This window comes from Peromyscus californicus, unplaced genomic scaffold, assembly GCF_007827085.1.
Source record: "Peromyscus californicus insignis strain IS unplaced genomic scaffold, ASM782708v3 Scaffold_10__1_contigs__length_136768540, whole genome shotgun sequence".
In the NCBI taxonomy this organism is placed as follows: Eukaryota; Metazoa; Chordata; class Mammalia; order Rodentia; family Cricetidae; genus Peromyscus; species Peromyscus californicus.
In genome coordinates, this window is record NW_026294391.1 from 20,087,640 (window position 1) to 20,104,654 (window position 17,015).

General features: G+C 41.3%; 1 protein-coding gene across 1 annotated transcript; it reads right to left on the reverse strand.

The window, feature by feature from the left end:
• Window positions 1-4,033: 4,033 nt before the first annotated feature.
• On the reverse strand, window positions 4,034-8,443 carry LOC128113949 (uncharacterized). The gene is made up of 2 exons (XM_052743802.1): window positions 8,415-8,443; window positions 4,034-4,706 (listed from the first exon to the last, which is right to left on the reverse strand). Exons 1-2 carry the CDS (start codon window positions 8,441-8,443, stop codon window positions 4,034-4,036), a joined length of 702 nt encoding a protein of 233 aa, XP_052599762.1.
• Window positions 8,444-17,015: the final 8,572 nt, after the last annotated feature.

Sequence of the window (17,015 nt, forward strand, 5' to 3'; positions counted from 1 at the left end):
TTTGAACCTAGTGATTCAGAAGGTAAAACAAGTGAGTCAGAACTGAGTTAGAGACAGATGTAGATAGTGCCCTCCCTAGACTTTTGTGTCTGCAGGGGCCACAATCAAGCAGGAGCTGCCAGCCCCATTTGGGTCTGAATCAACAGTAGACGCAAACAGTGCTCCCCAAGACTTTTGGGTCTGCTGGGCCACAATCAACGAGGAGCCCACCCAGTGCCAGAGGTATCATCATACCAAGTACTCCCCTAGGTTTGTAGGCCCAGGCACAGAAGAGAGGAAAGGCAACAGCTCCATGCCATTGCTTATGGCTGGAATGGGCAGTATTCAATCAACCACCATCTGTGACTCAATTGCTCTGGACAGTTAGGCACCATTGTGGTGAGAGAGGACGGTGTGGGGAGGTGGAAGAGAGGGAGAGCAGAATGGTTTGTGAGCTAGAAGGAGGGTCAGATCTGGAGAGGTGAGGGTGGTGAGGAACAGGCTAACGTGAATGGCCACCTGGCCACTGGAGTCCAGGGAGATGTCTGGGCCTGGTGTATGACCAAGAGCCAGATCTTGATCCATGACCTGGAGCAGACAAGGGGGCCTGTGTTGATGTCTGTGGCTCCTGTCATCACTGGGGGCCATGCAGGAGCCTATGGTCTGGGCTGCCATCTGCAGCCATGTTGGCATCTGCGGACCATGCTGCCATGGGGGTCACACCAATCTGGGTGGCCTGAACAGCCACCTGGGGCCATGGTGACAACCTGGCCCTGGCTGCTGCCTAGGGCCATGTCTGGGTCCATGATCCTGCCTCACCCAGAGTCTGTGTTGATGTCCCTGACCCATGTTACTGCCAGGCTACATGTGGATGCCCAGGGTCTTGGCCACAATCTGTGATAATGTTAGTGTCTGAAGGCTGTGCCACTGAGGGTGCCATGCCAATTTGGATGCCCAGCACTGTCAGCTGGGGCCATGGTATCATTTGGACCAGGGCTGCATCCAAGGGCCATGTCTGGGTCTGTGGCCCCACCACATCCAGTGTCTGTGTTGATGAGCTCCTGAGATCATTGAAGACCATGCTGATGCCAGAGGTCTAGGTTGCCACCTGGATCCATGTTGTTGTCCAAAGGCCAAGCTGCTGTGGAGGCCATGCTGGTCTAGATGGCCTGTGCTGCCCCTTGGGACCATGGTGACATCCAGACCTGGGCTGCTGCCTAAAACCATGTCTGGGTCTGTGGTCCTATCACAGCCAGGGGCTATATAGGTGTCTGTGGAACACGATGCCACCAAAGGCTATATAGATGCCAGGGGTCATAAGTAGGTCTGAGAGCCATGGTACCACAGGGACATCCTGATCTGAGTGACCTGTGCTGTCACCCAGACCCATGGTATCATCCAGGCCAGGGCTGCTACTAAGGGCCATGTCTAGATCCATGACCCTACAACAGCCAGGGCCTGAGTTGATATCTGGGGCCCTTGTTTTCATGGAGGGTCATAAGGATGATAGGGTCTAGTCAGCCACCTCTGATCATGTCAGTGTCCAAGGACCATGATGCTCTCAGGGACATGTTGATCTGGGAGGTCTGTGCTGCCACTAGGAGCCATGGAGACATCCAGGCACAGACCACTGCCTAAGGCCATATCTGGGTCCATGGCCTGTGGAGGCCAGGGTCTGGGGTGGTGTCCATGGCTCCAATTGCCATCAAGACCTCTGAAGATGTCTGGGATCTGGCCAGCCACCTGGGACCATATTGATGCACATAAAGCCATGCTGCAGCTGGGGCCATGTTGATCTGAGGGGCCTGTGATGCCACTGGAGCCATGGTGGCATCCAAGCAGAGCTGCTGCTCAGGGCCATGTCTAGGTCTGAGGTTCTACTGCATCTGGGGTCTGTGGTGATGTCCATGGCCCATGTTAGCATAGGGGTCATTGGAATCATGCTGTGCAGAGCCGGCCCTGCCCTTCACTGGCCCTGGGATGGCTGGCCCTGCCCTTCACTGGATATTACAGAAGGCAAGTTGGCCCTACCCCTCAGGGGAGAGCTTGCCCCCACACTCAGGAAAGAAGGTCCCACTCCTCACCATAGGCATACACCTCACCTGGGAAGCACACTAGAACTAACCCTGTGTTAAGGACACAGGTGAACTGACCCTGAGGGCATGAGAATAGGAGAGCTGACCTCAACACCCCCTTGTCTTCCATGTGGTAGTATGTATCAGGGAAAGATGCCTCCCACCTTCACTCATTACCACCTGTGGCAGATGAGAGAGCTGGTCCTGAGATCATAAGAGTGAGAGAGCTAGCCCTGACCCTCAGAGTCTGAAGTGCATGAGAAATCAGCCTCTGCTTCCCATCTGGGCAGAATGCTAGAGCTGACCCTGTTGTCCAGAACTCTAGCATGCCATCCCTGAGAGCAAGAGAACAACAGAGCTGACCCTGCCCCCTTCATCTGCCATGCAGTGACATTTGTGAGAGAAAGATGCTCCCCATATGCCCCTTGCTACCTGTGGCAGGTGAGAAAGCTGGCCCCAGAGACATGAAAGTGAGAGAACTAGACCTGCTCTACACCAGCCACAGCACACAGGAAAACAGGCCCTGTACCCCACCTGGGCAGCACACTAGAGCTGACCCTATTGTTAAGTTAGCAGTGAACCATCCCTGAGGGTATGAGAGCAAGAGAGCTGACCCACCTGCCTCATATGCCTCCTACAACAATTGGGAGAGAGAGCCCTGCACCTTTCCTGGGCAAAACAGTAGAGGTGGCCCTGGCTATATGAGTGAGGGGGACCCTGATCTGAGGGCCTAAGAGCAGGAGAACTGGCCCTGATCCTTGGTGCAGGCTGTATTGGGTGAGCTAGCTAAGGCAGTGCTGGAGAGCTCATCCAGGTAGTGACAATGAGGTAAACTTGGTAGACTGACCAACCCAGCTACCACAGAATCTCAGAACCAGGCCTATGAGTTGGCCCACCCTAACATCCACAAAAATCTATGAACTCTTGGAGCATGGAAGGGGAACAAACCTACAGATCCAAAACAGCAGGATTTCCACAACATAGGACAACAACAGGATGTCCAAGAGGAGTCCCAGTGAAAGCCCATTATCAGTGATGCAGCAGAAACCAGAAGCCTCAAACAAGACCAATGATTCATGACAATGAACACTTGCAAGATGAATAAAGGGTAAACTGTGTGTCTCAACAGGTCACACTACAGTTTCCACAAGTTTCTTTTTCTTCTTTCTTTTTGTTTTGTTTTGTTTTGTTTGTTCATTGTTTGTTGTTGTTTTGTTTTGTTTTGTTTTGTTTCTTTGTTTTGTATGTCTTTTGGTTTTTCTTTTAAATTTGGTTTTGGGAGGGGAGGTTGCAAGGGCAAAAGTCGGATGCTAGGGGACAGGGAAATAAGGATCAGAACACATAATGTGAAAACAACAAAAAAGCAATAAGAGTAAAAGAAAATGAAATGAATTTTTTAAGAAGTATGTCAGATAAGCTGTCCTATGATCTCCACACCACTTGTTCCATCAGAGAACACTGGGAACATCTGGCCATTTGTGATATTCACAAGCAGAAAGATAGTAGATGCCCACTGCCCGTTGTACAGCATCGCCTTCCTACATGCAAAGGGCACACACTGTCCCCAGAGCCAACAATAAAGAAGCCCAGATCTGCCCTCATTAGACCTGAGCACCTAAGGGTCTCCAAACAGAACTGTGGTTACTTTTCATTGCTTAGGTGCAGCTACATTAAAAACCTTCTTTCACTTGGTATTTGTCCTGTTTGTTTTCAACATGCATTTCACCATTACTTTTGCCTGCAAATGCTGGTTGGAAATATCTGAACACATGATCATGGCCTTCAGAATTTAGGATGTGAAAACATTCAAAGAAAGTAACACTTTAGACAGATATAGGAGGAAGTAATTTAGACAAACCCAGAGAATCAAGTTGATGCTTTATTTAGAATTAATTGATGATTACGGGAGTTCTGTGTATGAATAGCAAATTTGTTCTAGGCACCTTCTGACAGATGTTTCAAATGCAGGAGCCCTCACTTCAGACCTCTTGTTCGGCCACTATGTAAGCACACGGGACCTTCACCTGACTCTGTAGTTTCAAAGAGCTTATCTCAGAGAAAAGGAAGATCACACCAAAGAGTGACATGGTGGTTGTCAGTACCGCTGTTGGGAAGATAGCAGTATACTGTTTGTTTATCAATGCTTCTTTTCTAACAGGAAAGTTAGGCGGAAAGTCAAGAGTGGTTTGTCCATAATGATCGGCGAAGTGGTTCCAGCTCACAGAAACAAATGTGAAGAGGCTGCTAATGCACAAAACTAAGGCAGAGACCTTGTAGCAATATATCTCCATCTCCACGAATGGGTCTTCCATGCAGCTGATCTTAATGGCGACTGCACCAAAAATCAGAACTACAAGCTTCATCAGAATGGCCCACACTATCATGGTCTGTGCATACTGAAATTCAGGTGAAATTGTCCATGTGGAATTGATAGGAGTATGCACCAGCGTCTTGATTACAGTCCCTGAGACATTAAACTCTTGAGGGTAGTAAGCTTCCCACAGTCCAAAGGACACAAATTGCACAACCTTGTTGTCGAATTCCCACAGGCGCCAGCATTGACTGCTTGCAATGACTATCTCAAACACCAAAGCTGATAGGCAGCAAAGGAGGCCACTCAGCTTGAAGATGCATTCCATTGCATTGGCAAATCTGAAGAAGAGATTGAACAGGGATATAGTAAAGTAAGGAACACAGGGGAAGTTGGGAATACAAAATGAGTCATGGTTTACAGAGCACTATACTCTCATACCTTGTCCCTGCTGGCATGTAGTTGTATTTAAGTAGTCTACCTATGTATTGGGGTTCAACATACTACAGTTAAGAGTGTAAAAAGCCCTAAACTCCATGGTTCCATCTATAAGAGGTTTTGGTGAGCAATTTCACTCTGTCTTTCAAATTTATCTTTCAAATTTCACTCTATCTAACAAATGTGTACATTTGTTACTAAGAATTTTTTCTTGTTTCACACATCAATTCATTTAAAATTATGAATTAAATGAAAAATAAGTAAAACCTCTGAAATTTTTCATTCATACTTCTGATAGGCTTTACTTCTTCTAATTGTAATATTTATAACTTCTTTAAACCAAAAATGAATGAAGATTTAGCCCAAATAACAAAACTGTATTTGTTTTATTCATACTTCATATTTTGAGATTGATGTGGTGGGGCTGCAGAGATGGCTCAGCGCTTAAGATCACTGGCTGCTATTCCGGAGGACCTGAGTTCAATTCCTAGCACTCACAGGGTGGATCACAACCATCTATAGCTGCAGTCCTATGGGATCTGATGCCCTCTTCTGGTATGTAGATGTACATGCAGACAAAACCCCATATAAAAATCAATCAGTATGTAAATAAATAGTATTTTTAAAAAAATATCTATGGAAGATAGGCAGTGGTGGTATATGCCTTTAATTCCAGCACTTATGTGGCAGAGGCAGACAGACCTCTGTGAATTCGAGGCCAGACTGATCTACAGAGTGAGTCCAGGACAGCCAAGGTTACAGAAAGCAACCCTGTCTCATAAAAACAAAAAGAAAAAAAATCAGTGTCGTTTTGTTTTCTCTTTTCTTTTTTGATAAGCAGTTTTGTTGTAATGCAATATGTAAGTGGAAAGGTGATAGATATTGTTTGAATTACTCTGTTAATAAAATTGCCTTAGATTTGCATTAACCAAATTCACATTTTCTGAGTTATAACTGAATCATATCTTTTTAAAACAATTATGTTTCCTTTAAGAGCATTTTCTAATGAAATGGACTATATTCAGATTTAGTGGCTCTTGATATATAAAATCTTTGTTTACAGAAAAGTATCAGTTGGGGGTAGACAAGATGGCTCAGTGGATGAAGTCACCTGCCCTTCTGTCTGACAACCTGAGTTTTATCCCTGGGACCCACATGATGGAAGAAAAGAACCATACCTACAAATTGACCTCTGACATCAATGTGCATGCTGTGGCAATGTACACGTCTACACACACACAAAAATAAATTTAAAAATGTAACTTATATGTAACTTATAGTTTTAAAAGCAAGTTCAATGAGAATTTTCAGTTTGAGAATAATTATTTCACTATTTCTTTGTATTTAGCCTTTACTCTGAGGCAAACTGAATATACAACGTCACCCAAACTGCCACTTCATCAAAAGGAGCCTTTCAAATGTACCTACTGAGAACCACAAAAGTCATAAATTTTATGACATTCCAAGTAAATCCAAATCTATTTTCCTAAGCATCCTCATTAAACTGTAAAAAATTAAGGAGAGCTACTCAAAACTCATTCCAGAAAACAAAGCCTATGAAGAGTATAATTATTACTTATTTCTTTAAATCTCCTTTCCAAGAATCTCAACTGAATTAAGCATCCAGCACCTTGGGATTAAAGCTGTGTATCCCTGTAGCTATCACTGCACACATCTCCACCTAATCAAAGATTAACTTCCCGAGGAAGTAGATCAAAGCTTTAGTTCCTTGTGGGTATCTGATAATAAAACCACCAAAGTAAACAGGAGTCTTTCTGCACTTACCCAAATCATCATAAACACCTAAGCCACATTAGATAAATCAGCCTTCTGTCACACATTAAGGAATAGATTTATTTTCAAATAGTTTCAGTTCCATTACTTGAAATTCCTTTATCAGAAGCATTTGTGAGGAACAACAAAAGCTTACCATTATTGAAGAGAGACTTATTCTAGGAAGAAACTTTTGGAAACAATTCTTTCCTCTGGGTATGTTTAAAGACTTTGAATCTTCAGAAGATTTATCTTTGCATAGATTAACTAAACAGTCAAACAGGAGGAAACAGCTTGGGCTTTATAAAAGATATTCCTCAAGACTTGGAGACTTTAGAGGAGCCAATATTTATAATATCATGAGAGCCCATGAAAAAGTTCTTCCAAACTTTGGTGATCTTTTAATCTCAACTTAATTAAGAAAGAGTGAAAAACTTTCAATGTATGACAACTGTGTATGAAAATAATATTTTGTAGTAATATTGAAATTTTCCTTTACAAATATGTGGCTATGGTTCTTTTTTAAACTTTATTTTTATTTTCTTTGTATTGGTGTCTTGCCTGCATGTATGTCTGTGTGAGGGTGTCAGATTCCCTGGAACTGGAGTTACAGAGAGTTGTGAGCTGCCATGTGGGTGCTGGCAATTGAATCTGGGTCCTCTGGAAAAACAGTCCATGCTCTGAGCCATCTCTCCAGTCCCCTTCTGTTACCTAAGAATTTTAATGCTTGGAATTAATAGTAAAAAATTTTCAGTATCATATTTAAGATGATGCTTATTTCAGCTGTGTTTGCAATGCCTAAGTATCTTATATGAGTGAAATAAGCAGAAGAATGTCCACAGTAATTTCATTTCTAAATTTTGGTAGTGATTATTGCAAATAAACTGAAGTCACCTATATTGTCTACTGAAAGAACCAAGCAAAATGACAAATGTTTCACATGGTACACCCAGTGACATGATGTCAAAATTCCATACTTCAGTTTTATGTATGTATGTATGTATGTATGTATGTATGTATATGTGTGTATGTATTTTGCATATGTGTTCATGCTTGTGCTTGTGCATGTATGATTGATGAACATGTATGAAAACCTGAATTCTTTTTTCTGTGCCACAAAATTAAAATCTACATGGAAATCATAAGGGCAGATGAATAATTTCTCATAACTTACTCAAGTTCCACATACAAAATTTGGTTCTTTTGGTTGAAACATTTGATGTATCCTGACTACCTTATTGAACAAATATCTTCTTTTGTACCAAATTACAACTCCATATTTACTGCATGATCAAATTCACTTAGATAATTTCTATTTCATATCTTTGGATATAATGTTAATGTTCATGAATATGCCATGAGGGATGCCACTGGGTCCTTGAGCAGAAAGATAGAAAGCTAAGCCATGTAGAAAATGGCATTGCCATTGACCATACAGAAGGTTTGAGGGGCCAACAAACTGGATTTCCTTGCCAGGAAAATTTACCAGCTACCCACCACTCCATAGTCTCTGTGGAATGTGCTTCCTAACTGGGAGAAGGTGGTAGCTGTACTACTTGGGAAGTTACATCAGCAAGATGGGTTTGGAGTTGATGGTGGCTTGAGTAACACCCTGCCCACACCCTCTTCCTTGCCAAGACAAATCTGAGGCAGGGACTACAGAAGCAGTGAATTTTGAAGCACAACTAGAAACAGGGTGGAGAATGTCTTTGTTCTAGACAAATGAGCTAGCCTGGCAGGATCTGGTTCTGCCCATGTCTGAATCCTATGAAGTAGATGTATGATGCTCAGAAAGATACAATTTGAAAGCCTCCTTGTAGCTTATTTTAAGCTTTTACCTTTGTGTATCATGGGTCAGGAGATCCATTTCAAAGAAGCCAGGATCATAAACATCTTCCAAATAACAAGAAATGTTGACCAGACAGGGAGTCACACAAGAGGTGGAAAACCTTAAGTAAAAGAGGTTGTATTGGCCGGGCGGTGGTGGCGCACGCCTTTAATCCCAGCACTCGGGAGGCAGAGCCAGGCGGATCTCTGTGAGTTCGAGGCCAGCCTGGGCTACCAAGTGAGTTCCAGGACAGGCGCAAAGCTACACAGAGAGACCCTGTCTCGGAAAAAAAAAAAAAAAAACCAAAAGAGGTTGTATTAGACAGGTATTTTAGCTCAGAACAATGTCTCCCCAACCCCATGTGTGAACAAATTTTTCATTCCTTTCTCATGTTTTGTTTCGTTGGAGCCTCATATATACACTTTAGAGGTATTGGCTCATCGGATATTCTTGTCCTTCCAATGAGATCCACACTATCAGTATCCCCATTTTATAGCTAGGAAAACAGCACAAAGAGTCTAATTCACATACTCAATTTCAGGAAACTTCACAGGTATAACAGTCAGTGCAGGCCCCATAGGCCTCAAAGACTAGCAGTGGACTTCCCAGTACTTAAGGTATCATGAAGATGTACTCAGATTGAAAAGATTTCAAGAAACAGCCTAATCTTATGTCAGTGGCCTTCTTTGGCCCTTGATATTGAAAGTGATTAATAAAAACCATGTGGAAGACATAAAATACTTGCCTCTTTGTGTCTTGTATGAAGTCCAAATGTTAGTGTCTGCCAACTGTAACAAAAATGACTCTGAAAGTTCTCATGTTTCCTTGGCAACCAGAGAATAATGGCACATTGTGAGCAATGAGCCAGTGTTAGGTCATGTAGTCTTAAAGGATCACAGGAATTAATGTTCCTGTCACATGAAAAGTATTAAAGGAATAATTAACTTATTGACTTTTTTAATTTAAAAAGATTCCATATACATCAAAATTTGATCATGATTTTCCCCTTCAAAACTTTTTCTATTCCTTCTGTTTCCCTCATCTCTACCCACCTAACCTTCTGTGCATTTGTGCTCTCTCTGTCTCTCTCCCTCTCTCTCCCTCTCTCCTTCTCTCCAAAATAAATAAATAAATAAATAAATAAATAAATAAATAAATAAATAAATAAGCTACTAGACATACAAAAAATGCAAAATCAACACATAGCATAAGTTTTGTGTTGGCCAACTATTCCTGGTCATGAGGCCTACACTGGAATGCAGTGAGTATGTACAGTTATATGCCATTGTACAAAACTGATTTTCTTTTTCCCAACAGGTATCATTTGCAAATAGCTTCTTGGTTAGTGGTGATTCTTTGTGTCTACTGCACTGTTGCACACTGGCATATAGTCTGGTTTGAATGAGTATGGGTCACGTGTGTGCTTTCAAAATCTCTCTGAGTTCTTATGTGATATCAGTCCTGTGGTGTCTCCAGGATACTGTTTCCTAAGAGTTGTCCACAACCTCTGACTTCTACAATCTTTTTCTAACTAATATCATGAAATTTATTAATTGAATTAAATGAATGAAAATAATTATCTCATGAAATAGTAAGCAGGTTTTTTACTGTATTCAACCCCCATTCCATCACAGTTCTTACAGAATATTTCTAAAAACAGAATATTCTAAAATCATGATTCAACATTATATTTAATGACAACACTTTAGAAATTACCCCTGTATCAAGATCCAAGGCCAGGCACCAGGGTGAGCTCCAGGAATCCAATTGATGAGAGAGAGGAGAGATACTGCAGGCGAGGGACATTGAGATCAGGATGGGAGAACGTGCAGAGATGACTGGCCACACTATTGGAAGCCCATGAACTATAGACTGGTGGCTGTGGAGCACCCATGGGACTGGACTAGGCCCTCTGGATATGGAAGATGGTTGATTGGCTCGAACTGTTTTGGGGGGGGGGACCCAGGCAGGGGTATCGGGATCTGTCTCTGGTCTATGGGTAGGCTTCTGGAACCCGGTGCCTGTGGTGTGACACCTTCCACAGCCTTGGTGCAGTGGGGAAGGGCTGGACCTGCCTAGGCTCAGTGTGCTAGGCTCTGCTGACTCCCCATGGGAGACCTTGATTTGGGGGATAAAGGGTGGCTTGGGAAAGAGGGCTGGGGGTGGGAGGAGGGAGGAGTGGGGATCTGTGGATAGTATGTGGAGTGAGTAGAAAATTTCTTAATAAAGAAAAATTGAAGAAAAAATGAAATTACCCCTGTATCCAAGAAAATGTAAAGCTGTTTACTTTAAAAGCTCTTTTCAATAACAGCACGTGAAAACCTAAGAAAAATAAATAAAACTATTAGGACAAGAGTTACAAGTAGTATTTAAAATTATTTATTAGAATATTATTTTTTAAGAATTTCTTATATGAATACTATATTTCTATCATTTCCATTCCTCTCTCTCTCTTCCCTATAGTTCCTCTCATGTGTCCCAACTCCCTCTCAAATTCATGACTTCTTTAATTACTATTGTCACATTGTTATCTATTTGTGTTATCATTGTTGTTATATTGCTATATGTTATCTAAATATGTATACATATGTATACATAAGTATAATGTTGTTGAGTCCCTTTAGTGTTGCTCCATGTTTCATTTTGTTCAGGGATGACCAATTGGTATTGGCTAAATTATCAGGAGTTTGCCTGTGGAGAAGACTAATTCTCCCTCTCAGTAGCCCTTATCCAGTTGTGGGTTTTTCTGATGATTTCCATATATTGCAAAAGGAAGCTTCTTTGATGGGGAATAAGAGCTATTCTTATCTATGGGTCTGAGAATAAGTATTTAAAATGAATTAGAAATTAAACTGGCTTAGTAAAGTGGCAGCAGTAGGTTCTCCTTTGGGATTCCGTGACCAATGAATTCCCATCTTTTGAAAAGGCCTTAAAACCAGTTAGATGGCTACTGGTTACCCCCCAAATATAAAGGCTACTACTGTACCCTTGAGAATATCCTGCCTGCCTGGTCATTGTGGTTTGTAGATCTTATGTCAGGGTAAGACTAGTGGTTGCTTTTCAATCTTGGCAGCTTGTCTAATGCCTTCCAGTACTGTGGGAGCTAGACCCCAGGAAGGAGGCTTCCAGGTCAGTTCCAGAGACTCCTACAATCTATACCCCTCCTCTACTGTACCTATCCATAAGCCTTGAGAGAAGGGATATGATGAAGACTTCCCATTTGAAGACTAAGTATTTCAATGTCTCTCACAATCTGTGAATTGTCCTGTTGTGGGTCTCTGTGTTCATTACCATCTACTGCAGGAATAAGCTTGTATGATATGTGTGAACTGAGGCACTATTCTATGGGAACAGTTCTTTAGGAGTCATTTTATTTCAGTGTTCCATTTGAAGAATAAGAGTAGGCGGTTTTTCCATGACCTATCTAATCTCATATTCCTTTCCACTTCAGTGCTGTTTTTTATGGGTTCCATCTCATGGACTGGGCCCTAAATCCAGTCAAAATGTGGTTGATTCTTATAACACTTGCAACAGAATAATACTAGTATATCTCCCAGGAAGGCCACTGTTTCAGTTCTCAGGATTTACAGCTGTTTGATATTGACAGTTTCACCTCTCCTCTGGTAGCATGTACTGTAACCTCCAGTACCATGAACTAGACTACTCAGTAGGAATGAAACTTGTATTTGGGCAATAGCTTGGTTCTCCATGTTTAATCACATAAGTAATTAGTGTCTTTGGCAATAAGGTCATGGTATCATGTTGTGGAGAGTCACTAATAGCATTGAAATAGCCTATGATTTTTTGGTGTGTGTGGAGCAGGGAGCAGTGTACAGAACCCTTTTGGCCAATGACTCAAAATGATGTAACCTATTCCTGTCACTAGAGGTTTTATGGGTGGCATTATATGTTTAGTTGGGATATTATCTCCCACATTATATTGTGACTCCATTTAAATTACTTTCATATATGTACATTTTCAGAAGCTTCTGCATTATTGATTTTCCAGTAGGTTTTTCAACAGATCTTTAGTGTTGTTTGCACTTTACCACATTCCTGCCTTACCCTCTTATCCCATTCCCCTCCTATTATACTTTCTTCTTTATCTCTTTATAACACTATACTCCATTCCCTCTTTCTTAGTTTATCTCCTCCTTCCCTCTGTTCCCCTATACCTAGTTTATCTCTGTGAGTACTGGATTGAAGCACACATATAAAAGCTTAAAATCTAGCATCCACATGCAAGAGGAAACATGCAACATTTGTCTCTTGAGGCCAGTCTGACATCACTCAGGATGCATCAATAGCCACTATAAATTATGAGGGCCATAAGAGGCCCACAGAAATCCACAAAGATACCCACACAACAGACTGCTGGCAATGGTCGAGAGACAGCCCGATCTGACCTACTCTGGTGATGGGATGGCCAAACACCCTAATTGTTGTGCTAGAAACCTCATCCAACTACTGAGGGATCTGGATGCAGAGATCCATGACTAGGCGCCGGGTGGATCTCTGGGAGTCCAATTAGCGAGAATGAGGAGGGTTTATATGAGCGAGAATTGTTGAGACCAAGGTTGGATAAAGCACAGGGACAAATTGCCAAATGAATGGAAACACATGAACTATGAACCAATGGCTGAGGGGTCCCCACTGGATCAGGCCCTCTGAATGGGTGAGATAGTTGATTGGCTTGATCTGTTTGGGAGGCATCCAGGCAGTGGGACCAGATCTTGTGCTCATTGCATGAGTTGGCTGTTTGAAACCTGGGGCCTATGCAGGATTGTTTGGCTCGGCCTGGGAGGAGGGGACTAGACCTACCTGGACTGAGTCTACCAGGTTGACCTCAGTCTGTGGGGAAGGCTTTGCCCTGGAGGAGATGGGAATGGGGGGAGGGTTTGGGGGGAAGGTGAGGGGAACGGGAGGGGGGAGAACAAGGGAATCTGTGGCTGATATGTAGAACTGAATTGTATTGCAAAATAAATTAAAATAAATTAAAAAAAATAATAAAAATTAAAAAAAATTAAATTTTTAAAGATTTGCTTTAAAAAATGGAATTCCACACTAGAAGAGAGAAAGATGTTTCAATATAGAGGCACTGTGCTTTCCTTTCCTTGTAGCATTTTGGCCCACCTATAATTCTATTAGTCTCTAAGACATAAGCAGATTCTATATTGAAAGTGTATTTGCAGAAACTCTGGGGTATATTGTTTGGGTGACAAAGACATCTACCATTCTGCTCTGTGCATCACATTCAGTCATGACTGTCTCATGATTGCACAGAATATTGTAAATGAATACAATTTTGTTTAACAATAAATTTTAACAATACTCAAAATTTAAGAACCAGTCCCCCATTGTTGCTGTGGGGTTTTTTTACTCTTTACTCTTTTGGGGGGCCCACCACTCATCTTCTAAATAAATCACACTTGGAGACTTATTATTACTTATAAATGCCCAGCCTTAGCTTGACTTGTTGCTAGCCAGCTTTTCTTAACTCTAATTATCCCATCTACTTTTTGCCTCTGGGATTTTTACTTTTCCTACTTCTGTATATCTTACTTTCTCTCTTACTCTGTGACTATCTGTGTGCTATGTGGCTGGGCTGTAGCATCCTCCTCTCATTGTTATCTTGCTCCTCGATCCTTTCCTCCCAGATCTCTATTCCTATTTATTCTCTCTGCCTGTCAGACCTCCCTATCCTTTCTCCTCCCTTGCTACTGACTGTTCAGCTCTTTATTAGACAAATCAGGTGTTTCAGGGAGGCAAAGTAACAGAGCTTCTCAGAGGTAAACAAATACAACATAAAAGAATGCAACACACACACACACACACAAAAAGAATGCAACACATCTTTGCATTATTAAATGTTCCCCAGCATAAGCAAATGTAACACATCTTAAAATAATATTCCACAATACCCCATGGCCTAAGCACATAGGTAAAATGAATCAGAAGAATAAAATGAGCAGAGACATGAAAAGGGAGAGGATATGATTTTTTATACATTTCTTTGTACCTCATTGGTTATTTATACTATAATACCCAAAGTAGAAAACTCACAAATCCTATTGGTATAAAAATTAATTTAGCATGCTTAGTGTAAGCAGTCTTAGATAGCATAAATAGCTCTGATTAAGAGGATTAGCACAGGAGAGGACTAAGGACTGGAGGACCTATTGGTCTACATTTCTACACACTTGACTGAAGGGTGCCTACTGGATCTGGAAGCAAGCTACTCATAATGATCTGTTTAAAATAGATTTATTCTCTATAGTGGAAAGTGAACATGCAGAGTCATTGTGCAATGGAAAAGTATGTTGCAGCTCCGGGAAGAGGGTTTACAAGGCATGCAAACACAGATCCAGGTGTGCCTGGAATGGTCTCCACTGCTTTGCCTTACAGGACAACATAGAGAACAACTTTTTGTCTCTATGAACTTTGATTCAATGGGCCAAATTATAGCTACCCATCAGGAATTGGGGAAGACAGAAAATATGGAGATAATCACAGAAGCGGGTACTACATGTCTCTTCTGACTCTTACATGCGTCTGATGCAATATGAAAAGAAAAGAGATTATTAACCTACAAAAATAGTCTAACCAACACATACCCCACATGTTGCAGAACCTACAGGCCCTGTGGAACAGAATATTGTGCTACACAGCTTGGCTATGTTGGGAGAGTGTCTAAAGAGTCAGACTCATTGCTTGAGAACATCATCTGGTTCTGGTGTTTAGTGTCAGGAGTCTTTGGATTTCTGTCTTCAGTGAACTCATAAATCATCAAGATCGTCATGGTCCCCAACTCAAAACTGTGTGGGGCAAACCTTTCCTGACCTACTCTTTCTGCTTTGACACTGCATTGAGGCCACCATTGGGGTGCAATTCTGAGAGCAAGATATGGAGACTGATTGTGTTTGAATCAAAGGTAAGCCTAGAATGCTGTGGAAAGAGCATGGTGTAGCCTTACTGCTGAAAGGTGCATTCTGTTGTCTTTGGGTATATGATCCAAGTGGCAGCTTCCACAGCCTGCCATCTTGGATAGAGAAATTCAAATAGCATTTGCTAATGAATGACACACTATGGATTCTGGTGAAAATAAATGTGACTTTAGAAGCACTATTCATGTTCCCAGGGATGTGGCACTGAACTTTCCTGACATACAGAGCATGCTTTGGTTTGAGACCTCTGATGAAAATCTCAGTTACTACTGTCCTCTTTACTTCCTGTCAACTTAACCCAAACTGGAAGTACTTGGAAAGTAGAAACCATAACTGAAGGATGGTATATGGGCATGTCTGTTTGTCATTTTCTTAATTAATTAATAATGCCACCCTTGGTCAGTTGGTCCTGGGTTGTATAAGAAAAAAGTCTGAAAAAGCTAAATGTGTCAAGCCAGTAATCAGGATACTGCTTCTGCTCTCAGCTTGAATTATTGCCCATATTTATCTCAGTAATTGACTGAGAAGAGAATGAGTAAGCCTAATAAAGACTTTGTTCCCATGTTTTTTTTGTTCATTGTGTTTATCACAGCTACAGAGAAGCAAACTAGGACATTAATGACTGTTATGATGATGGTTCATAAACTAAAGAAAACCACTAATCATTTACACTTTTTTAACTCCTGATAACAGAATTAGCCTACAGGGGTGTACTGATACTAAATAATGGTTTTGGTATTTAGGTTCTGATTTTATCTAAGCAGACACTTCTCAAGTCTGACAGTGATGAGTTATAAGAGAAAAGATCTCAAGTATTATACTGACCCTGCTAATATTATTGTGTGGTTCTCCTTTGTTCTTGTATCTACTTAATCAAGTTCATCACTGTGACAATGCAAGGAAAAGACTGATCTTCATCTGAGACAAAAAAGAAGCAAAGATAGAATGACTTAGACTATCTTTCTAGTGAGAGCCAGATGAAGATGGCTACAAGTGATCATAATAGGATTTTAAGAGTCAAACATGGTCTCACCCCATTTTCCTAGAACTACAAAAAGAATAGTAGTTAGAACACACTTACTGATGTTCACGTCAGAGCTAAAGGCAAAGGGAAGGCTGAACAAGATGATTCATATTTTCTATGGAGTAGTTAATCACAAAAGGACTAATTAAAACAATCCATGGAATTGTAACTTGATGGTAATTTTTTAAGTATGGATTGTTAGTTTTAGTATTATGAACATGTTCATCCTACCAAAGGCAATCTGTAATTCAGTACAATAACCATCAAATTTTCAACAAATTCTTAACAGAAATTGAAAAACAATTTTCAGCTTTAAATGGAAACAAAAAAATCCATATACCATAAACTATGCCCTAATAATGAAAGAACCGCTAAAGGTATTATCATCCCAACTTTCCAGTTGTACTATAGATTTATAATAAAAACAGCATGGATTAGGCATAGTGAACAGGCATATTTATAAATGGAATCAAATTGAAAACTCAAACACAAGCCCATAGAATTGTAGATACCTAAATTTTCACAATCTGCCAAAAACATACACTATAAAAAAGACATCTTCAACCAAAGTTCTGCCCATACAGGAGGGCTGCATGTACACACAGATCCACATTTATCACCTTGCACAAAACTCAATGCAAAT